Consider the following 24,774-nt stretch of genomic DNA (forward strand, 5'->3'; position numbering starts at 1 on the left):
TATACAGTCTTAGTTAATGGATTATCAACCAAGAACTCTTTTTACAACAATAACTACTTCTTCTCAATGCAGGACAAAGGTGAGCATGAAGTCTCCTCACCATTCTCAGACTGCCACCAGGACTTCTTGCGGTGGGGTTTGAAGGTGGTGATAACGTTCTCCACCCGGTGGTTGATGGTGTTGTACACTGGGTCATAGGGCCGTCTAGAGTCACAGTCGAAACACTTCTTCTCATCCTGCGGCAGGAGAATAAAATGTCGGCGTCACGAGGTCAAAGGTGACGGACTTCAGGGGATCAAAGAGAAACCCAGAACCACAGACAGAACGTAGAGAACAGAGATGGGAGAACACAAAATTGTTATCTGACTTAATATCACACACATACTGACCTGCAGATGACTGACAATGCAGTAGGGCTCTTTTCTCCTCATCCCGCACGTGGACGAGGCCTTCAGGCTCTTCTCTCGTCCAACCAGCAAGTCTCCCGTTGCCGGGTAACAGCTGCCTTGGTTACAGCCGTGGCTGTGGTCGGGCTCCTGGCCAACGGCAGCAGCCAGGACTAGAGGGAGGGAAACAGGAAATAGATTACAATCAACAGGAAACAGCTGTGCAGAGTGGCATCATCTGCTATTAGAGCAACCATTCACAAGCTGGTGTTGGTAAATAAACGTCTTGAAATCAGAACCCTTCTTTCTGTCTTAAAAAAGAGAGGACATCAACTGTTCTTATCGCTTCCTGAAGGAAACCAACGTGTGCTAAACTTGAGGGTTTTCTTCTATGTCTGAGTCAACTTTCAATCCTAAATTGCATATATTAGGTAACCCACTAGTTAGAGATATGGCATACAGACTTCTCCACAGTGAACCATCTTTTTGTAAAAATGCTTCCAGCTTGTTTCGACACGGTGTAGCTTTGTTGTTGTTCGATGTGAGATCACATGTGAATATTAGTTTGATACTTGAGAATTAAAAAAGAAACGCAGAAACTATAAAGCTGTATATGTACGTATGTTACAGTTTTTGGGGTCTTGTAATCATATTTGCCATAGCTCTTGGGGGGGAAATAACTCCTCAAACTTCTTGTGAAGCCTCACAGAGCTCACGGGATACTCAGGGCTTATTGAGCTGGAACCGGGCCCCCCTGCTACGAGACAGCTACTGCTTGATCAAGAGCCGATTCAATGTTGAGGCAACATCCAGTGGGAGGGGGATTATCTGCAGGCTACCCTGCAGGTTCAGGCTCTGCTGTCTGCAGGAGTCCCACAGAACTGCCCTGACAGGAGGCCCCAGCTACAGGCTAAATCTGAGAGCCAACCAGACCAGGTCCCACAGAGGTCAACTAAGACCAGGTACGTCGTTTGAATAAGAGTGAATGATTATTTACTGAACATATCCAACAAAAAGCTCATCGACTTGGTGTAAACGTAGAACCGTGGAGTGAACAGATAGTGTGTCATTCTGTGATCCAGCACTGGAGCCTTGGTGTGACTGAATAGCTGCGCTATGAGTGGGAGTTAAAATAAACCTTATAAACTCTCACGACAACCAGCAGCAGCCGCCACACATTCCACTGGACATCTCTACGTGAGTCTCTCCCACATGCCTCTGGGAAGCTGTGGCCTGTGAGGAGACGGGTATGAGGGGAGCGGAGACCCAGAGGGCTGGCTGTCAGTCTACGGTCTGTCCACAACAGGTGGTTCTGATCCTCCCTTTAATACCTACGCAGACTACACGGCAACACGCAGCTTCTCTACAAAACGCTCCTACACGGTGGGTCAATTTCAGGGTTTATTTTCACATTACCCAACAGATGAGAAGATGAACACTTGTATCTGGGGAGAACAAAGGTCATTTTCTACGGATGGACAATAAAGTTGTATTCTATTCTATTAACACAGCTGTCGACATTCACACCTGGGAACTACGCAGCACAGAGCACACAGCTTCACTTCAGCATCTGGGGGCTTCGTGCCTTACTCCAGCAGCTAAAGGGACAATTTGAAGACAGAAAAAGTTAAAGCACATGTATTTTTCTTGTAGAGAAATTGTTATTGCGAACAATTGAATTTGAGCACACTCAAGTCTGTGCTGCACTCAGCAAATGTATCTGTAATGCCCCTTCTCACTCAGTTTCACTCACTGTCCTCTCTTAACATGCCCGCTCTGTTCAGTGAGCTTGCAGAGAGGAAAACGTGAGAGAAAAAGGTTATCGTGTGCTCATGTGAACAATAGCAAACTAAAGACAGTTCACGACCAGCAACCTTTCACTGTAAGTCTCATTTGATCATATTTAAATCATGTTTTTGTCCATTTCTGCACTGCCTGAGCCTCATCTAAACGGCCTCTGAATGATGGTTTGAATGCCCAAATTACAGCTAACCTTTAGCACCTTCAAATCTAGATTAGGGCTGCTCCTTGAGAGTTTAAAGCCTTGAATTAAAGCCACGTTTTCTGTTGAGTGGTCATTTTACAAAGTAGCACAGCACATCTCCCTGGCAAACACAATGGGCCTCATTCACTAGTATGTGAATAGAAATAAGTGGTAAAATGAGTTCTTCCCATCAAGCATATGAAGCATTCTAAATTGACAGCTGCGTGTCGGATATTTGCAATCAGCATAGTGCCACGGCCCTATTCCTTACAGATGGAAATAGGTTTGCTGAGAGCCTTATCATGGGGGAAGCGGTGGAGTTGCTGTAAGAGAGAAGCGCGGCCCCTTGAAGCAAAAAAGCTAAAGAATTTCACCACTGCTGCTTTTAATATCGGCTACATATGCGCAATGTCACAACACTAGAAATTGGTGGAATATGGTTGTTTGAAGGAGAGGTTTTCACAGCAATATAAAATGAGAATTAGAGGTGGAATTATGACCTGTTTAACTTTCTGAAACTAGCTGGAAGCGTCTTATAATACACAAATAAAACTAATTCTACAATTAGTTGTTCAGTTGTTTTGACTTTTGTTTTTTTCTATTGCTCCTTAACAAAGCAGGAGTACTTTCTATCCATCTACTCGAAGGAGTAATCGGTAGAACACTTCATTTATAAAACAATCGATATTTGCAGCCCTAGAGACACTACGCCCTTATGTGCACCTGTGCGTCCATACGGAGACACAGGCCCACTCATTCATAGCTGGCACTCAAACCCGACGACACAGAACGCCAGACCGATGGACCAATTTCCAAGCGAATGTCGGCATCGAGTAGGTGCTCGTTGGCCACACAAAAGACACCTATTAGTGGATTTGTTTGGGTATCAGGTAACAGTCTGCGCTGCTTCCCATTTATCCTTATCAGCGAGGACACTGACCGACATAATGGCCCGTGATTTAAAAAGAAAAAGGACCTGAGGTCGTTCCCTTATCCTTTTATCTGACTCTGAGAGCAAGGAAGAGAGAGTGAGAACACAAACGCAGCAGGTCCGATGGGGGAAAGAGAGACACAGTGCAGAGTCTTTGTACAGACAGTGGGAAGACCCATCGAGGCACAACTTCATCTCGATTCTGGAAACTTTTGGCACGCACTCAAAGGTCTGTGTGTGTGTGTGTGTGTGTGTGTGTGTGTGTGTGTGTGTGTGTGTGTGTGTGTGTGTGTGTGTGTGTGTGTGTGTGTGTGTGTGTGTGTGTGTGTGTGAGAGAAAGACCAGGGAGGGAGGAGGAGCGATGCAGACGTCTGATGTGTCGTATAATCACAGGCCTCCTGTCGTCTTTTATCTCCGTGTTTCTGTCTGTGTTTGTTTGTCTGTGAAAATCTACGCAGGATTAACACGAGCTGGCCTGACATCACCGCGGCCTCATGAAAACAAGATCAACAAAACAATGATTCACGTGGTACTTATTATTACACACACATTTATTATGATGGGATTTATGCATTTTCACCTTTAAAAACACTATTTTTCTTCTTCATTAGTCCAAACATCAAACGATAATGACGTGTCATTGCTTGTTACTATCACGTGGAGGCTGTGACAGGGTGACGTCACGGCTCGTGTGGCTGACAGTGATCAGACCGCTGCAGCCTTGATGTAAGCCAGGGACGGAGGCTCAGTGGAGGGGGAGATAAATGGATGATGTCTATCATTTGGTAGACACTATGCAAGGCAACTTACAGTGCAGTGGGCAAAAACATACTTTTAAAGTAGTAGAAGCTCTATAGCTGAGTAAGTGCAGCACTCGTGAACAGCTGTAGGAAGAAAGAGCCAGCGGGCACTTTGAGTGTTAGAAAGTGCATTAAGATTCTAAGATGAACACTGCAGACATATTGTACAACACACTGGTCTGCTTACAGCCCTAAATGTACAAGCGTAAAGCCCCCGAACACATGCCTTCAAATAGCTGGCTGCTTCGCCTGCTTTCACTCTTTATGCTAAGCTAAGCTCGTCGCCTGCCGGCTCTAGCGTTATGTCTAACAGATATAAGAGTGGCACCGATCTTCTCACTTAACTTTTAGTAGGAAACGAATCAGGGTATTTAGAAAAAACTATAAAGCAAGAAATATCTGTCTGTGTGTGTGTGTGTGTGTGTGTGTGTGTGTGTGTGTGTGTGTGTGTGTGTGCGTGCATGCGTGCGTGTGTGTGTGTGTTTCACATATCTCCAGAACCGTTCATCCAATCGACTTCACTTTTGGCGGTTGCACTGCTGGGGACGTGCAGTGACGTTGTTTGACGTTGGTGAACGTACGACATGTTCAATACTAATGAACAAGCGAAAGCGCTTTGTGAAGCATCGGGGGAGGGGCTTCATGGCCCAGCGAGCCTAATCGGGCCGTGGCGCATTGACAGCAGTTTGCTTTTGCTGCTGGTAAACACGTTATCACAACCTATTTTTCACTTCTGGGTACGTGTTTCCGAACAGCCATGTCCTGAACGGGCACGCCACCTGACAATACAGGGAGCCACGCACTCCGAATTGCACTAGTTCTTTTAAATCCACATTTTTACCTTTTTACAAGGTGAGCCTGAATATGGGCAATGTTGGCTCCTCCTAAACCGGGAGGAAATAGTCAAGACTCTGAGACAGATGTTGGTTACCTCTAAATGGAAAGTTAATATTGTAACTTTGAAGACAGCAATGATGCTGTTGTTGATGAGGTGTCAGTTTCTTTCCTTCTTCGTTCCTCTGTAGCCATAAATGGAGAAGTAGGGAGGAATGCAGACAGACAGCTGAGAGAAGACAAGGGGTCTGTGGTGGTGCTGCTGGTGTGTGTGTGTGTGTGTGTGTGTGCATAGGGGGGGGTCTCAGCTCACAAAGCACTGCTGTTCAACCAGCCATTAGCCTGTAACAGCAGGCTATGCCCTGCACCATATTGTGCTCTGCTCAGCTTTTTTAGCCAATTGCAGCGACTCACCGCATGAGGGTTCATCATTGAGCTGCTTTTCGTATCATACATGTGAGAATGTTCAAATAATGCCACAAAGGCAGCTTTTTCTGGAGATGTGAAATAGTACTGTGGCAGCAGTCACAACATGAAGCAGGTGACAAACTGCCCACTGTGCTCACATGACAGTGAAATCTGACTCTGAGGCAACAGGTCTTTCACATGAGGCAATGCTTTAACTGTCAGAGGCAGCGATGCAGAAGGCACGGTGCAGTCTGCAGGGCGTCCAAGCTTCAATACCACAAATGAATTCCACCCCCGCCCCCGTCTCCCCCAGGTGAGCACTGCTTTTGTTCCTGGCTTTCATCCCTGCCTTTGATTTCCTCTCTGCTCTCGACCAGTCAGTAAACAGAAAGTACACGGCACGGAGTGGTCAAGCTTCATAAAACGTTCCTCTGTTGCCAGCTTGTGACAAAATGTGAAAGGCCTCGTCACTTTGTTTGTTGGGATCATACTGTGTAGATGGCAACTAGATGATTTTTATTTCCAAAAAGATGTGTACTGTCGTTATATCTGCTTTATCTTCAGACAGGTTACAAATGTTAGGATTTTTTAATGTGTAAATGAGTAGAGAAACACAATGAATCCATATGCTTCTAGAACAGACGGCAACCTCTGCCTCTGAAGAGTGCGTCAGATTGTATAGAAGTCTATGAGAAAATTACTCTTCTTCTCTCTTGATTTATTCCCTCAGTAAACATTGTAAACATGAGTTTATGGTCTCAATCTCTAGTTTCAAGTACACAGTCCACAAGACAATGGGTGATGTCACGAGTCCCTGAATGGTGAACTATTATTCAGTATGCTGTGGCCTTCCGAATCTCAGAATCTCAATCGTTGAATTGCTGAACCCCCCTCCAAACAGTAAGTGGCATCAACGTGACAAATTCCACTGAGGCCGGCTGGCGAGACAGTTTGCTGTCACATCTACCAGCGTCAACAATGAAGGAAACCAAGAACAACAGACAAACAAAGAGACAAGAAAGCACACATGGACACTGTGGACACACACACACGCTCAGCGAGGAGGGTTTAAAGTGAAACAAAACATATTACCAAGAATGATAAAATGACAGCAGGGTCAGATCCAATATCAGCTGGTCTGTGACAGTGAGCAGACGAGAATAGCACCATTTTAAGACAGGCAATGAGCTGCATCCCTGAGCTGAGTGAGCGTGGGACTAGAAGGCAGTGCAGATATGTTTAACACTCACCATCAGGCAGCTACTTTAAAACCAGAGGAAAAAGTCAACAGCCTTTTGTTTTCAACTCCCCTTCGCTAATTAGTTTACATTCTGCCCTCTGCGTCTCCGTCCTCTCTTTGCTCTGCACTCAGCTGATAGATGGTCAACTCCCACGGCCAAACATCCAGCTGTTCTCCTCCCTCCTCGCCTCTTTATTATTCTCTCTTCTCTTATGGTGTCTAATGCTGACTCCCCCCTCTTGCTTATTAAAAGAAATGATCGCCGACCTTCACGTCATGTATTACGTCATGGAATATGATGGCTAATGGTGGAGAAGGTGGGGACAAGGCTTCCAGACCCACAGCTGGAGAGGAATAACATAAAATACCAAGAAGTGGCCAGGTCTGTTCCGCATAACACTGTTACTTTGGGAGATGACAAAAGTAATTTTAGCATTTGAAATGTCACAGAGAGTGGTTCTAACCCTGGCCTGCGGCACCGTACCATGGTGGCTCGGCTATAAGCTCAAGATGTTTACATGAAGCTCTGAGTTTCACCGGGGTTTCTGTCACTATTTCTTGTGGTGTGCCCCACGGTTCAGTCCTGGGCCCCACTGCTTATCAAGTGAAGATCTATCTATCCATCAATGTACCCATGACAGCTCTATATCTGTTATTCTTGCACATTGCTTCTTATCAATTCATAATTGGATGGCTCAAACAGTTCTTAAATTAAATATGAAAAGAGAGAAACAAGGAAAAGGCCAAAATAGACAACCTCATTTCATCAAAGTCACACCATTTCTCTCCCTAAGAACCTGATCAAACATCTGTTTCAAAGCACAGCAACAAGGATTCCTCCCAAAACAAAACTCACCTCTGTACTATAATATATCCGCTGGCTGCATGTAACCTCTAAAATTGATTTAAAGGTGCATCTCGTCAAAAAGATCACGCTGTTCTATCTCCAGGACTAACGGCTACACTGATGCCTCCCACTAGATTTATAAATGTGCACTTTGCCCTTCAGCAAACCTAAAATTCATCTTCTCAAACTTGCTTTCACAGAGAAACTTTTAGTAAATCTTACCTCACTCACAGAAATAATTGCTTTTCATTAACTGTTCAATTTATTTGTCTTTTACTTAAAAATCTTTCGATCTTGTTTTTAATATTCCTACTTCATTGATTAAATAAAATCAAATTAAATGTAAATAAATACATCTACCGACGAAATATGAGTTCCCTGGATTATGAGGATTTGTATTAAATATTAAATTCATATAAAAGAACATGATGGCCCAAAAATATTTATATTTGCATTTGAAAAGGATTCATATTCAAAAACCCAGGCAGCAGAGCCTATTTATAGCGACCTGTCATTGTTGATATATTTGGACGGCATTCATTACATACAACATATATATATATATATAAATATTTGACATGTTCTGACATGAACTTTGAATCTTCCTCAGCTGTTTCTGTCCCTGCCTGCCTGTGTAACAGACAGAGGGGTTTCAGTGAGTGTGGCCAGACGCTGATCATTTCACAGGCTGTTAGATTAACAAGGCCTGGCACTGAGAGACAGCTGGTCCCACCGGAGGAAGCGTTCACATTCCTGTCCCGTCCCGGAGACGTCTGAATCACTCCATGTCGGAGCGGAAACACGGACTATCATCAGCAACAGGTGGACAGCGGAGAGCGGGGCTGGACTCACTAGAAATCACTGTTGAAAAGCGAACAAGGGCCAAGTTAAAAACAATTGTCTTGTATGAAGGCCGTCCACTACACCAGGGATTCCCAAAGTGGGGTGCGCGAGCTGCCTCTAGGGGGTGCGCGAGAGGAAAAGTGTAATGGCGGTCTGATGGTGTAATAATATTAAATATAAAAAAAAAATGTAATTTTAATTTAAAAACTGTCAGGTGGGACATCTGAAGCCATCAGTCGTAAAAGAGGAGAGGGACAGTGAGAGAGAGAGGAATCGGAGGCGAGGGGAACGGAGAGGTGCGTTGGGGAGAGACCGGGAGAAGAAATCGAGCCAGAGTCAGAGGAAGATGAGACGGAGGAGACCGGAAAGGAGGAAGGGATAGCACAGACAAATCGGGAGCACATCGGCCCATCGCGGAGTCAAGGTGAAAAAAGAGGAAACGAGAGTGAGCATCAGACTGGGAAAAAAAGAGGAAATATGATGAAAAGTATGTGTGTCTGGGCTTCACTTGGATTGCCAACGCAGATTCCCCAAAGCCACAGTGCGTGGTGTGCAGTGAGGTTCTGGCTAACAGTCTGAAGCTCTTATTTACGTCGCCACCTGAACACCAAGCATGCCAGTGCAAGTCAAAAGCCCCTTACATTGTTTATATCGAAATTGGAGGAGTTACAAAACAGCCAAAAACAACTGGAGTCTCATTCATGTGTTGGTCTATAAATGACGCACTACGGGCTTCATATCTGGTTACAGAATAGCGAGAAAGGGGCTACCGCACACAATCGCCGAAGACGTGAGCTTGCCAGCTGCCAGAGAGATGGTGGAATGTATGATTGGGGAGAAAGAAGCAAAAAAGTTGGACATGATCCCGGTGTCCAACAACACTGTGTCGCGCCGCAGCGATGCTTTGTCCGAAGACATCCTGGCTTCATTAGTCGCTCATTAATTGTAAATAAAATGTGATAATCTGCCTCTGAGCCTGTGCATGTGTCCTCGCATCCTGATTGCTCTTTAAAAGTGACGCCTTGTGTCACTGAAAGTTATTGAAACTTTGTTGCAGTGTTTCAGGGCGTTTTCACACCTTCAGTTCGTTTGCTTTGTTCTGATTCAGGGATTAATATGATACAATGTTGCAGTTTGTGCACACTGCAACATTTAACAGCGGACTAAATATTGTAAACTAACGCCACGCGCTAGCAAACTGTTCTCTCATTGGTCCGATTCTTATGCGGCTATGAAGGCTTAAAAGGCTCTGTTGCTTCTTTTTTTTTTTCTTTTTTTTTATTAACGGGGGGGGGGGGGGGGGTGCGCGAACCCGGTCGGGATGTAGAAGGGGGTGCGCGGCCTAAAAAGTTTGGGAACCGCTGCACTACACGGTGTCTTCAATGGACTCCGAAGCTCATTTAGTGAGAGACTCAGGATGCCTCAGTGTTCTACTGAACGACTAAGAAGGTCTTTCGTTCCAGCAGCAGTCCGATTTTTTTAATGCACACCTTTAGAGGTTTTTATCTTTCTGATGTCGATCATGTTTTATGTGGCATTGTCTGGTGTTATTTATCCTTTGTAATATGTACAATTGCTGTACTGTGTTGTTGTGTACTGTGGACTGTGTCGTCTGTATGAGTTTTTGGGTGGCAAAAGAGTTTCCCCACTGGGGATTAATAAAGTGTTCTAATCTAATCTAAACTCTGCAAACACGCCAAGCACATTCACTGCCCATCGCCCCCACATGTCTGCAGTTACTGATGATTTACTGGTATTCATCTGTCTGACCTCTATGCTCACCCTGGGAAAATGCGGGATCATGGTCGGACAGTTGCGAGTTTCAAACCTCAGTTTCAAACCTCAAACGTGTTTGAAAAAAAATGCAACAGTGCAGCCACAGCACACCAAACCTATGAAGTGCAGTGGGGCTAAGGTGACGACAATGACCTGTAAGGTTCTCAGCCACTGGCGACAAAGGGCCTGCCATGCTGCCTGAAGCCTGCTGAAACACATGGCCAGCAGATGTTGGGGGCAGCCTGCCGGTCGACCAGCTTGTCTATCAGCCACTCATCCGAAGCGAGCCGGTCGCTGCGGGTTTGGATAGTGATCGCGGCGACGTGTGTGTGGTTTTGCGCTGGTCCTCGGCAGCTGCTCGGGGAGACGAGGAGCGCTGAGCAGAGTGCAGATGTCTTCATCCCGGGCTAATCTGAGCCCGGGATGAAGAAAGTCTGGCTCCACTTAGAGGGAAAGTGCAGAGAAAACTTCAGCACACGAGTCATTAGCCGAGGCAAGCAGTTAAGTGTGTTTGCATGTGTGTGTTGTTGACCTGTTGGAGCCTTATGCTAATGACTGTGTGCCTGTGTTTTCTCCAACTCTATGTGCATTTTGTGTCCTTCAGCATGCTCGTATGTTCACCTATGAGCATAATAAGAGAGTCATTTCCTGTGTGAGAGACAGGAGGGTAACCTCGGCGTGGCCAAAGGCAAAGGCCGCGTACTCTGAGTGTAATTTAGAATACACAGGGGAGTACTGCATGTGTGTTTGTGTGTGAAGTCGTTTTTCAGCGTTAGATTTGAACTGATGATGACCTTATGTGAGGAGCCTGGGGAAAAGAGAGTGGGAGAAAACTAATCTGTCAAATAATGCTGAAAAATGGCTTTTGTTTCTCTCCATGTTCAGTATCTGCAGAGGCTTAGAGACACTTAACTTCAACCTCCCAGTGGCCTGTGGCACTCCGTCAGAGGGTCCGGGAAATAATTAGCTATGAATGATAAAATTGTGCTGTATAGTTAGAAAGTACATATCTACAGATGGGGCCATTAAAACAACCATACTGTGCCACCGCTCCCGCCCACGTTAGCTTTGGTCAAATAGGAAGTTCTGATTGCTTGTGACACATCAATCTGTCATGACATCACATTTGAGTCAGTCCACACCGCTCAGCCCAAACCAGCTAAATTTAGAAAATATTAGTTATATTAACATGATTCATATTGAAATGGTTTCTGTTTATCACTTTAAAAACAGGTCTGAAGTATTTAGGTTGAAAAACATCAGAGTTAGAGAATCCATTGACCAGATTTAAAATGCCGACACTACAGACTCATTTTAGGACCGTATTTTAGGTTGCTAAAGGTTGCTTAAAGGTTGCTAAAACATATTTAGATATTACAATACAGTGATCTTCTATTGCTCTGAAGGAGCTTTGTCAAGTCTGAGCACTTAAAGTGTCTCAATAGAGTATTTTTATTGTCTCCATACGGCTCTCAACATGGTGACGACTGAGCTAACGGCTAGCACCTAAAGGCGCTAACAGAGAAAACAGTGCTGAGCCGGAGTGTGGGTGTGATGTTGGGGTCTGACTATATGGCTTCAACATGTGCTGTGGGACAAAGAGAGTCAGGCCTTCCCTTTTGCAAGCAAAGGTTTCATCCTGATTGTGGTTTGATGAGCACCAAACCTCCTCTGAAGGAATTTCACATTAGGGTGTGAGTTTCCTCCCCCCCCCAAAGACTATGCGTTCCTGAAGTCACCTGAAAGCACCGCTGCAATCTCATTGGCCGAGAGCCAAGACACCCCAGGACCCCTGTAGTTCAGACACTGTTCTACAAAACTACCTGCAGCCCCCACCTCAATGCTTTTTCCCCTTCGACCTCCATCGAGCTAGGGAGCACACCAACGTTGCTTCTCTTTTTAACCAAAATCCTAGGTTTTCACAGTTATATTCGCTAGCCGAATTCACCAAACTGTCTATTTTATCTTTGCTCGCATCCACGAAGCGAACCCGTTTAATCCTGCAGAAGTGAAGAAGCACGACGCCTTCAGAAAGAGAGACAGAGAACTTCCACTCTTCACTCTCCCCCAAGCGCCTCGTCCGCTCCGGCCATAAGGACGCGAAAGTCCCTTATCCAGACGACAGCCATTCTCTCCCCCCGAGAGAAACATTTATTTCATTTCATTTTGTTCCTTTCCCTTTTACCAACTCACACACACACACACACATATAGCTTTGAGCTAATCTAGCTATGTGCTGAACAGCTACCGACACATGTAGACACCGGGTCTCCTGTTGGCTATCCGCCATTTTGGGTCTCGCGCATGAGAGACGTCACTACGTCCCAACTACGTCACACGTCACTGAGCTGTTCCCTCGCTCCCCCCCCTTTTCACTCACACACACACACGCACACGCACACACACACACACACATACTCCCCCCCCCTCTTTTCAATAGTCTGTTGATTTTAGATAGCGTGCTCATGAATGTATAGTTGTTGTTAGTTTAGATATTAGTTGACCAGATCATTCGTATTAGAACTTAATAAACTGTTATATTTTAAAGAGCAGCTGTCTGTGATTACTTTGTGCATGCGTATTGTGATAATAACTGTATATGTGGTCTGTGCTCGAACTTAAACCTTCACTTGCACTCTGAATGTGTAATAGTCCTCAGACTATTGACATTATGAGTGAACACTAATTATAGGGCTGGGCGATAAATCGATTTAATCGATTAATTCGAATGTGTGCTTTAAGGCGATGTGTTTTATTGAAAATCGAGAAAATCGCCCCCACCCCTCCCCCCGTTGGGTTCCCGTAGTTGAGTGCGCGCGCATTGTTTACAAACGAAAACAATGGCGGCCAGCAGTGAAGCTCTCGTTCTTAAGAGAGGGAAGAATGTGTCTTCCGTGGTCTGGAAATGGTTCGGGTTCGTGTCATCTGACACAGAACAAACAGCCTCAAACAGAGGCATGCCGCCGAGTGGGAGAAGTGTTGCGCAGGGAGCAGGACCGCGGGAGCACAAGCGACGCTGTCTTCCTGGCAAAAAATATTGAGAAAAAACATGCACTACTGTTTAATACTGTTGGTTATGTTGTGAATGCACTTGATTTTGTTTACATGCACTTATTTACTGTGCACAATATGTTATGTTGATGTTAGATCAGATGTTGGACTTTTGAAAATGTGAATGGTAAAGGGTCACATACATTTTATTTCATGCTGTGTTTGTATCAGTGTATTCAGTTAGAAAAGCTTACTGTCAAAAGTTACATTTGCACAGTTGTTTACAATGGAAGGCTACTATTTAATGCCATTTAATGTTATCTTTAATTTAATTTTATATTTAAATGATTCAGGCAAACAAAAGAGTGACCAAATACTTTTTGTATACTACAGGCACCTTTCTACAATGTTCAGGTTTTGTTTGCACTTTATTTTTATCAACCTACGAGGGAAAATCATCACAAAATAAAATAAAAAATTGTTTTCAACAGCTTCTGTCATCTGCAAAAATTTGTGGGGGAAAAAATCGATTTAAATCGTGAATCGGATTTTTTGTAAAAAAATCGGAGATTTTATTTTTAGGCCATATCGCCCAGCCCTAACTAATTATGAGACTTAGTTTATCGTTTGGTTATTGGTCCCTGTTCGCAGGGTGGTGCCCCGTTATTATTAATAATCATTAATAATTGTTACTTACATCAATAATTCTATTGATGTCAATAATTTAGTTTCTGAGATGCTGATAACCCAAACACGCTCCTTTACGTTCCCAACAGTGACAAAATGAATCTAAATACAATAGAACAATATAGTATGTGTAAGTGATTTGTAGTAAAACACAGAACTTCCAGCACTACTCTTTTTTCCTCTCCTTTCAGGTAAATCTTACACTACACGTGCAGTTAACGACAACAACAACATGCAGGCTCTCTGGGAGTTTTCATGTCACGATCACTCAAATTCAGGTGACCTGAAACATGAGACAACTGGCCTACGTTTACAAGGCTGTGTCAGACCTTTGTGTGTGTGTGTGTGTAATTACAGGGCTACAGGATGACACCATACACATTGTGGCGAGAGGTCAGGCAATCTTCCATGACAACACATACTTCCCGACCTTCTTCCTTCCTCTCCTCCTGCCTTCCATCCCTCCTTCCTTCCTTCCTTCCTTATTCCTCCTTCCCTCCTGACATTCTGCAGTATTGCACTGTAATTGCTGCTATTAGATAATTAGAGGTGTCTGAGAGTGCGTTTTGACAAGCTGCACAACACAGCCTGTCATTAGATTTGGCCTGTGCCCTGTAGCAATAAAAGAATCACACAAAAAAATCATGTCAGAGGTAAAGAGGGTGGACACGTGACATGGAGACATTTCTCTCTGGATTATAAATGTGTTCAAACATGGAACCACCGTCTTTCAAACAGGAGCAAACTCTGTGCCCGTTTCTTTTTGAATACTTAATATTGAACATGCAAATAAAAATAGGTGGATGGAAACGCACTCTGTGTGACAGACAGTGAGCCAGCATGCACAGTACCAGGACCCAGGACCCGGGAACTGAAGCTGTGAAAGCGCTCTGTTGCTTTGATTGTTGTAAGGTGTGTTTCATCAGTGGGTATGAAGACATTGTCGATGTAATGTTGGCTAATTAAAGCAAACCTTACTGTTTGTCTTAATGATAGATAGAACAATGTACAGTCACACAAATAACACACACACACACACGGTGAACCTGCTCTCAGCGGTGTTTCCTCTCCACACTGGAAGCACATGGCCGATACTTTTCAGTGTTCACCACTGTACCAGCCACCCCATTGTTTTCAATGACACCATCTCCATTTCCTATTCCTCCTCTCCATGCCCCTTCATCCTCCCCCTCAAGTCCTCCTCCTCCTCCTCCTCCTCCTCCTCCTCTTTTCATCCTGAAAAGGCCCCGGCATGCCAACGGGACGGGGAAACCTAACTCACCGTCCTTTCATAGAAACAAACCTGTTCCCTCTCCGCTCTCTCTCACCCCTTCCCCCTATGCCTAAAGTTTGTCTCTCCCTCTTTTCTCTTTGGCGTGATTCTTTCTGCCCCCCCCCCTCCAATATTTCAGCCTCTCTCCCTCTCTGTCTCTAGTGCCGGTGGTTTGTGGGCTTTACCGCACCATTGTTCTGGCATCCGCACATTTCCGGAGGCTGACGCTTACAAAGGCTTCAGGAACACACTCTCTCACTCCCACTGCTGCCTAATCCCAGGCCTCACCTGCCCCCCCCCCCCACACACACACACTCAAACATACACACATCTGAGGAGAACTTCAGTACTTCAACACAAAAACTCTAAGAAAGGTGAATTAGGGAGGATTTACCTCCACCCTCTTTCATGTTGAGTTTCCCTTCCTTACTTCCTTCCATCCTCCCTGCCTTCCTTCCTACTTCCGATATAATGACGAGTTGCTCCCTCCCCCAGTTGAACTTAATAACATCACTTCATGAAAAGTAATTTGCTGTATCATGGTACTTTTGCAGATAAGCTAAACAAAAATGTTTTCCCTGATTTCTTTTGCTCAAAATTAAATTTGCTCAAGAAAACTTCTGCAAATGTGCACACACACACACACACACACACACACACTCACGACCAGCTTCCTACAGGTCCTTGTTCCACCCCCAATCCCCCCAAGAAGAAGAATAGAAATCGAAAGTGAAAAGAGAAAGAGAAGAGAGGAGGCACTGCTGGCTATTTTGTCCCCTGTGATCAGCCCGAGTCCTTTCACTCTCTCTCTCACACACACACACACACACACACACTCACACACACACACTCACACACACCAATTAACCCCGTCTCTGCCCTGGGGGTTTTGGACACGACCCCTGACCTTGGAGCATGTCCTCAGAGGCGTCAGGAGTCTGAATGGACTGCTCCCCGTCGCTTTAATGACAGTGTGTGAGGTTTATAGCTATACACACACACACACACACACACCCACACACACACACACACACGTGTTCACCTTTCTGCTCTGAAACACCCTCGTCCCTCATTTCCTCCTCTGATTTCTGCTATACGCTCTCAGCCGACCCTCTCTCTCTCTCTCTCTCTCTCTCTCTCTCTCTCTCTCTCTGTAGCTCCTTTTACTTATTTCCTCTCCAGACACTTGAATCTCTCCACACCGTTCAGAGGTGGTTTGTCTCACATCTATGGTATACTGTAAATACTCCTCTTAGAATGGGCTTCTGAGTTAAATGCTCAGGTACAAGATGAAAACCAGATCCAATGACATGAAGCTTTTTTCATTGCTCTGCTCAGCCCTGCTTACTTCAAACAGAGAAAAACGTAAATAAAGAACGTAAAATCCCCCCATCTAAGGAAGAAAACGGGGCAAAAAACCTGAAGAAAAAGCAAGCCGAGGTGAACTACCGCCGCCGTCGTAAAGAGCAGCACTTGTGCTCACTGATGATGGAACGGAAGGGACCCCCAGGCGCTAACAGCAGGCACTAATAGACTTTAACTGGAGCAATGAGCCCATTGTCCTCGCCAACAGGGAACAAAGCATTGGGAGGCGTTTTATTGAGGGTCGTTACTCAGATAAATCGTGAGCTATCGGATAGTATTGAGCACATGTCCACTTTGCTTGGAGTAGGAATACTGATGACTTTTGAGAACTTTCCAGTGTCATTTTATGGCTTTAAATGAGATAAAAACACCAGATACTGAGTGTGTTTTGTGTTGTATGAATTGGTTCATTTGCCAGCCTTCCTTTATCCCCGTCACACACACGCACACACACACACACACACACACACACACACACGTATACATGCAGGCACTGGATGAGCAGCAAGCATCCAGCAGGGCCTCAAACAGTGCCGGAGGAGGTAGGTGTGGAGTGGGTGTCTTCTATTTGCGGATTCAGCTGGGCTGTTTTAGGAGGGCCATAAACAGAGCGACAACCACCCACAGAGCGAGACCGACAGACAGGGCCGACCCCAGGGACCCGGAGGGCACCGTGGGGCCCGAAAAAAGAAACATCAGCTACCTTATCTCTGAGCGGCGTCTCACATCCACCACCAGCTCAGGTTTCTGTTTCGAACCACAAGATTTCGATTAGTTTTTCCGGCACTGTGTTTATTAACGAGGCTGTTCTGTAGAGAATAAGAGACGTTACAATGAGGTCTGCTCTGGAAGTCAACGTGACAAACCAGGGCTCAACACCAACCAGGCACCAGCAGTTGAAAATATGGTCGCACAGATGCCTGTGTGCACGGGATTAAACGCACCAATGCATGTGCAGCGTTGTATGGTTCAGGTTGTGACTGTGAAGGCAATATGTAAATGTCACTAATATCACAAGTATTAATATCTATATATTTTGGCATGCACGTTTGCTGCGTTTCGATGTTTGCTGTGTGTAAAAGGGCACAAAAAAAAGGGCAAGAAGTGGCTGCAAATCTCTCACAAAGGTTGCCAGTGCCAACCTGGTAAACATTGCTTGAACCCTGAAAACAAAAAGACAATTTGAAGAGCGTACTCAAATTAATGTGGTGTTCTTTTGGCATCCACTTTGGACTATAAATGTACTTTTGTTCCTTCACATTGGAAAAGTTAAATGCATGAAACTTTAAGACTTTAACAAAAAAACTGTGTTTTCGGTTAAGATTAGCAAAGGTAATAGAGGTGAATAGATTGTTCTGCTCCCCAAAACAAAAGTAACCTCTTACCCGGTGTTTCTCCTGACAACAGGTGAGCATTGCTGCCAGTGGAGCTGAGATAATAACCTCCTCAAAGCACTCTCACTGACAGAGACCCTCTGGAGCAAGTGTCAGGGTCTTGAAAACATTAAATAACTCACTGATGTGGATTCAAGTGAAATCACCTCAGTCGTTAAACTTGTTGAATGTCTCTGTGTTAAACAGTTAAACTTGTTTTTTTTTAACTGAAATAAGACTTCAACTCCACATCCCCGGGTGAATACACCGTGTTTTCCACAGACTCATCAAAGGAAGCCCAGTGACCTGGAGACGGTCGTCAGCTGAGTGAATCACTTCTGAGGATTCGTTATGATGGAGCAGCCAACACGGACTGGCTCTAAAGGGCTCTGTGTACAGTCGACTTACCGCAGACGAGCGTTACCAGTGAGGCTTGCATCTCTGAGCGCTCATCAACCCGCGGGGCCGCCGGCAACCTGTGTAGGCAACAGATAGCGATGAACCAGGGGTACCACACAGACATTCAACAGGCACCGAAAGATATACACACATATATATATAAGATACATATACTTATTTATTTAAAAAACGGACATGTTTGTCCACGCTGAAGAGAGCAGACTATAAGTGAAGTTTGGTTTTGACTTTTTCCAACTGGAGGTTCCCAGTCTCTCTGTCGTTCAGAAGGCACTCTGGGTTTATCGACACAGAAGTGTTTTTAGTGAGTTCCTCTGTTACAGGTTAATAACAACAACAGAAAACACACTCCTCATTTGTGACTCCTTAAAGCAAAAACATATTCAGCTTTCCTACGTGTTAATCTATCTGGTTGTCGTTAAACGTCCAACGTTAGCTGGCTAATCACAAAAGCTACACTCACCGTCTTGTTTCAGATGTTAGCTTCTGAGTTGAGTCCGATAACAGTCTCCTCTGTCGGTCCACTTGCTGCGGAGTCGCCGGACGGATGCGAGGCTGAAGCAGTGTGGCGGAGTCCTCAGCTCCTGCGGCTCTCTGCTGGAAACCCCGTGCTGGAGTCCCGGAGCGGAGCAGAACAGCGCTGGGGGAGGAGGGGGCGCGAGCTGTACCTCCATGAGCGCGAGGAGCGGATTGTCGTCCGTTCGAGTCCCCGGGTGGGCGGATGAAGGACGAGGTGGGCTACAATAACCCGGATAATACATCTTTAATGGTCCTAAACGTTTTTTGTTTTGTTATTGTGGGACAACATTTTTTGTTTACCTGTCCAAACAATTAAGAAAAAAGCAAAACAATGAGCCTCTATTATTTAAGTTACAGCACAATCTGTCTAGATTTGCCTCCATTAAATACCTCCTGTTATTTAAACAGCACGTCATCAGAAAATGTGTGCACCCAGTTTCACAAGATATATTTTAAAATAAATACAAATAACAAAATATTATATGCTGTGCAATCTTTGAACTAGATCAGACCTGCTCATCTGTGTTTTGGTGGAGCAGAATGGTTGATTTTCTAGTGGTTTTCTACAAACCACCACTGACTAACTGAGGACACTTGAGAGCGCAAGTTGCACCAGCTCCAGGGATCAGAGTGAGGTGGTCTATATCTACAACTGTTATTTACTTTGTTGAACTATTCTTGACAAGTAGAGCAGTGAATTTACACAGTCACAGTATTTTCATTAAAAACTATCTTGAAATAGCAAATAAATCAGTTTTATTGACAATTTATAATAAGAAAACTGTGTATTCCATGGCAATATGCACATTTTGTAAAAAAAGAAGCTGACTCCTCTACATGTTTTCCGAGGAGCCCCCAGTGTCTGTGACTGGGAGCAGAAAGGAATGCGCGCTCCCTGCTGGACGGATTAGATTCCCTTTGATTGCAACCAATGAGCAGCCCGTGGCCAAGAGCATTCGGCTCTTTTTAGAGAACCGGCTCTTTTGGCTCGGCTCACTAAAAAGAGCCGGCTCTTTCGGCTCCCAAATGGCTCTTCAGATTTTTTGGTGCTTAAATTAATTTATTACCAACAATAATGTAAAATGATGCGCAATATGAATTACTAATGTAAAAAAAACATACACTATATCAAATGTTTGTTATATAAATACACTTTTATTTGTACACTCTACAGAGTGATAAAAAAAAAATTTGAAAGTGCAAAAACAAACGTTTAACTATTTACAAATGAACTTAACTAACTTTTAACTATTTTAAACTTTTTAATACTTAACAAATTTCGACTTACTATCTCGAAATTTCGACTTAGTAAGTCAAAATTTTCAGATTCACTGGGATCACTGCCAAGAACATCCAGAAGCTGCAATACATCCAAAACAGCGCTGCCAGGATCCTGATGAGAGTCCGGAAGTATGAGCACATAACACCCATTCTGCACTCCCTACACTGGCTCCCTGTCTCATTCCGGATTGACTACAAAGTCCTACTACTCACACATAAATGCATAAATGGACATGCACCTCCCTACCTACAAGATCTCATCACTCCCCAAATCTCCATTGGACAATCTCCATTACCCTCAGATCATCAAACAGCTCGCTTCTCCGGGTCCCCAGCACCAAGCTCCGCACCATGGGTGACCGGGCCTTTGGCTCGGCAGCTCCACGCCTATGGAACAGTCTCCCTGACCACATAAGGGCAACACAGACACTGGTCTCTTTTAAGACTGGCCTAAAAACCTTTTTATTCAGGAAAGCCTTTCTGACCTAAGTCACTGTCAGTTATTTCTTTTGTGTTTCTGTTCATTCACTGGTTTTTATTTTATTATAGTTTTTTTTTAATGTTTTAACTATGCTTTTTACTATGTTTTTACTATGTACTGGCTCTGTGGCACTCTGAGATTTAAAAAAAAAATGAAAAGTGCGTTACAAATAAAATACATTATTATTATTATTATTATTATTAGATAACAGGACCTTTATTTTTTCCTCACAGTGGCGGAAACGGGCTTCCATAGGGACTCGGTCTTCCGCTCCTCACTCATAGTATTATTACAACGGGGTACTTAGCGCTGTCGCTCATAAGCACAAAACAGGCACGCGAAAGCTTCTTCTTCTTCTTCTTTGAGACCAACTGGCGGTTGGCAAACGTCGAATTGGCGCATTACCGCCACCAACTGGTAAAATAAAATAAGTCATGAGACGTGTCGTATTTTGCCAGAGAAGGAAAATATGCTTATATTTCTGCAAAATAATTGCTGAAGTTTGAAGCTGTAGTGTGTGTACAGAGTGTGTGTGTTTTGTATTAATTTGTATTTATTTAAGTATACTGTAAACTGTTGACAGTTAATATATTGTTCATAGTTAAAACGTTTGAAGCTGTAGTTTGAAGCCAAGTGTTTTGTATTTATTTATATTTATAGTATACTTTAAACAGTTAATGTATTGTTCAATTTGAAGAAAAAAGTATCGGTTCAGGCACCGTTTAGGCACCGGTATCGTTTTAAAAGTATCGTTTTAGCACCGGTATTGGAAAAAACCCAAACGATACCCAACCCAATCGTTAGGGCTGTTAATTGGCTGTCACGCCAGGAAATACAGCTGCAACTCATAACTTTAATGATGGCTCTGTTCTATTGAGTGTCCTCGTGAGCTGCCGTAGTGGGCGATCTTGCAACAGGCTCACCTAAATGGAATGCAGTTGTCATCAGCGTCATTGATTACACCTGCGCGCGTGAAGGGGTTGATGGGCGGGAAACGGAGCTAAAGAAACGGGGAGAGCGCGCCACCTTTTTGAGTGTACGGCGCCCCCTCGTGACAGTGAACTAAAACAAACACTCTAACAAATGAGTTAACGTTAAACTATTTAAACTGGTAATATTATCACACAAGCAGGACACGTGATGTGGCGACTTCACATTTATTTGTCTCCATCGTTGCACCTCAGAATGAATTTTGCGAATAAGAATACTCGTGTATGCATTTATATTTATTCAGTCAAAGAGTTTCTTTTGAAATAAAAAAATAGTAAACACGCATTTCATTACAAAAATCAAACTTTCCCAAGTGTCTCTTGATAGGAATGTCATTGTAAATACCATACGGATGTGGTCAAATTACAGCGAAAACACGCAGTCATAAAAGCACTTTTGGTCAAAATAAACACGTTTCTGATAACATATTCTTTCTCTTTATTATTCATGAAATCAATTATCGTGGACTATGATATGACACAAATACTCCACTTGTTGTAATAGCTTAAGGACACAAATGCCACACAGGACAGTGTTGATATCGAGCAGTCAAAGCGTGGTACAGTACGTGGACAGAGGAAGGCATTTCTGTGATATAACACTTGACGGGTAATGTGTAAAACTTGCTACACCAGTGAAAGAATGGGAGTGCCAGAGCAGCGCTTTATGGGCGATGTAGTTTTTCTGTCCCGATTTATTCTCATGGTGATGTAGTTTTTCTGTCCAGATTTATTCTCATGGTGATGTAGTTTTTCTGTCCAGATTTATTCTCATGGTGATGTAGTTTTTCTGTCCAGATTTATTCTCATGGTGATGTAGTTTTTCTGTCCCGATTTATTCTCATGGGCGATGTAGTTTTTTCTTCATCAGTCATGCAGCTCTGCTCTGGACTACAGCAGCAAATGGTAAAACAGGGAGCTGTTTCAATCCTCACACACAGTTGCTGTACTTCTGCACTTGATCCCGGATCTCGTCCCGCACCACAGTGGCGTTTTCCTGCAGCTCGTCCAGCTCCATGCGCTGCTTCTGCATCCGCTGCTCATTACTCTTGAACTTTTTCTCCAATTCTGCAAACACAGAGTAAGACAGTGGTCAGCGAGTATCCGATCATAAGGATAATACGGATTGAGGAAAGCTGAATCCTTATTAAACCATTAACAATATAAAGTGATCCGAAACAGTCTCAGACACAACGCTGCTGAACGCAATATTACTAAAAACGTTTGGTGTACTTTACATGTAATGTAATTTACATTTTTTAATGTGTGTATTATGAGTAGGCTACAATGTAATCAAAGTTTCTCTGTGTTTCCAAGATAATTATAACTTCTACTTCTTCTAATAAACTGGTCCAGAAGCAAACAACCCTGCAGTTTTTTTTACATTTTAGGACAATTAAAATAAGAAATAAAAATCATAGCTTTTAAACGCACAAAAACGTAATTTTCTGCCGCTATGAGTTTCTCAATAAATACAAATTAAAAAAAAGAAAGGCGATAGGTGATCTAAAAATTCTATTGTAAAAATGTGACTTAAAACTGGATAAAAAGTCAGTTTATCACAGCTTCAGGCAGACAACCACAACACCACTTATTTGTGTGTGACTTTAAAAAATAATACAAAGCATAGGACATCGATTTCTTGCTTAAAAAACGAATTCTTTTTTTTTTACAAAATTGTTATCAGTTAAGTTTAGTGCTGTTAAGTAAAATAAAATAAATACTTCTCTAGGGTTGAAACGTGTTGGAAACCTTTACAAGACAACTGATAAAAATATGGAACATATGTTAACATAACATCATTTCTATACATTTTAATATAGAAAAGTGACATATTATTCCTTTAATAAAATATCTCAGGCTATGCCAGATAACCACTGGATAACAATAATTCTGTCCTCTTTCCCCGATACAGATACCACTACACTGTATGTAGGCAAATTGTGACATTACACCACTGTATATGGAAGGGATTTCCTCACAGGCAATCCATGCTAAATTGTAAACAATGGCCCAGATGTACTGAAGAGACACAGAGCGGCTTCATGTACTCACTCCTGAGTTGCTCTATCCCTTTACTGGCTTTTCTGAAGAGGTCTTCTGCCTCCTTCTTGATGTCCTTGGCTTTCTGGTTGATATTGTTCAGCCCTCCAGACGCCCCACCAAGAGAGTCCACCTTCATCTGCAGCTCCCGGTACCGCTCCTCCGTGTCGTTGAGGCTCTGGGAGAGACGACACAAAAGTCAGTTGCCATAAAGAAATGATTGGTGCCGTCCATAACATTTAACTCCTTTCATGCGTTTTTGGTATAAAAGCGTGACTGTTTTTTTTTTCTCAACAAAGGCACAACTTTCCGCCCACTTCCTCACCTGCTCCAGTGAGGATGCTAGTTGTGTGGCGTTGTTAGCCAGTGCTTTGGCGTCCTTTGCCATCTGTCTGTTCTGCTCCGTCTTGTTCCGGAGAGCCTCCACCTCCATGGAGAGGTTGTTTAAACGCATCATGACATCTTTCTGCTTATCCTCCAGCTGCGTCAGCCTCTCATCCACCTAGAAATGAGCGGAGGGGGGGGGGGGGGGGGGGGGGGGGGGGATGGAAAGATAAGGGAGAAATAAGACAAACCAGCCCTTAAAATACCAAACGGGTTAGTAGAGAAAGTGTGAACAAGTCATGGAACACACAGCCGTACCTCGAGCGTAGCGTTCCTGGTGCTGTTCAGGTTGTTGCGGGCCTCCTCCAGGGCCGCTCTTGCTTTCTCTATGGCCTGCTGAGACACGTCCAGCGCCTGTTTGGTATCATTGGCTGCGTCTTTCACTCCCTCTGCTCGGCTCCTGCGCAATCCCACCAGAAATGAGACAGATACAGGTTGTTGTTCCAGTCCTCAGTGATGAGTGTGTGTTGTAATCGATGTAGGACGTAAGACTGAACGTAATTAAAAGGAACCTATGTAGCATTTCTATACTGACACAAAATCACAGATACTTCAACAATACTGTCAGCAAACAAAACAAGCAATCTTGAATCAGGATAGTTTGTGGGAAATGGTGCCTTAATTAAAAAAGTTAATAAAAATGACAGTAGCTTTACTCACTTGGCTTCTTTAGCTTTGTCGAGCAGCTCCTTGGCTTGGCCGATGTGCTGCGCGGTTTGGTTGACGATCGCCTCCACGTTGGTGAGGTTGGAAAGGCTGTCCTTTATCTGCATGACCATTTTGTCCAGAGAGGTCCTGTTGACCGGCAGGTTGATCGCCAACACCTGGAGAGCCACCTTCTCTATGCTCTCTGGATCTGCTCCCTCCTCTGGACGGCGAAAGGGAGGAAGGAGAGAAAAGAAACCGACACATTAAACACCAG

The 24,774-nt window shown here is 44.0% G+C and overlaps 2 protein-coding genes across 2 annotated transcripts in view; both read right to left on the reverse strand.

The window, feature by feature from the left end:
- lamb2 (laminin, beta 2 (laminin S)) overlaps nt 1-18,703 on the reverse strand; it is a 45,926-nt gene extending 27,223 nt beyond the window's left edge. The window contains exons 1-4 of the mRNA XM_079273739.1: nt 18,619-18,703; nt 18,147-18,214; nt 390-559; nt 101-236 (exon numbers count right to left, since the gene is read on the reverse strand). Of these exons, the coding sequence (XP_079129865.1) occupies nt 101-236; nt 390-559; nt 18,147-18,177 (337 nt within the window). The 5' untranslated portion in view covers nt 18,178-18,214; nt 18,619-18,703. The remainder of the gene's footprint in view (nt 1-100; nt 237-389; nt 560-18,146; nt 18,215-18,618) is intronic.
- Nucleotides 18,704-21,974: 3,271 nt separating this feature from the next.
- The window catches only part of lamb2l (laminin, beta 2-like), a 52,347-nt gene continuing 49,547 nt past the window's right edge, over nt 21,975-24,774 (reverse strand). The window contains exons 31-35 of the mRNA XM_079273740.1: nt 24,513-24,720; nt 24,111-24,252; nt 23,794-23,970; nt 23,481-23,646; nt 21,975-22,493 (exon numbers count right to left, since the gene is read on the reverse strand). Of these exons, the coding sequence (XP_079129866.1) occupies nt 22,357-22,493; nt 23,481-23,646; nt 23,794-23,970; nt 24,111-24,252; nt 24,513-24,720 (830 nt within the window). The 3' untranslated portion in view covers nt 21,975-22,356. The remainder of the gene's footprint in view (nt 22,494-23,480; nt 23,647-23,793; nt 23,971-24,110; nt 24,253-24,512; nt 24,721-24,774) is intronic.

Source organism: Melanostigma gelatinosum (genome assembly GCF_949748355.1).
Source record: "Melanostigma gelatinosum genome assembly, chromosome: 8".
NCBI classification, from domain to species: Eukaryota; Metazoa; Chordata; class Actinopteri; order Perciformes; family Zoarcidae; genus Melanostigma; species Melanostigma gelatinosum.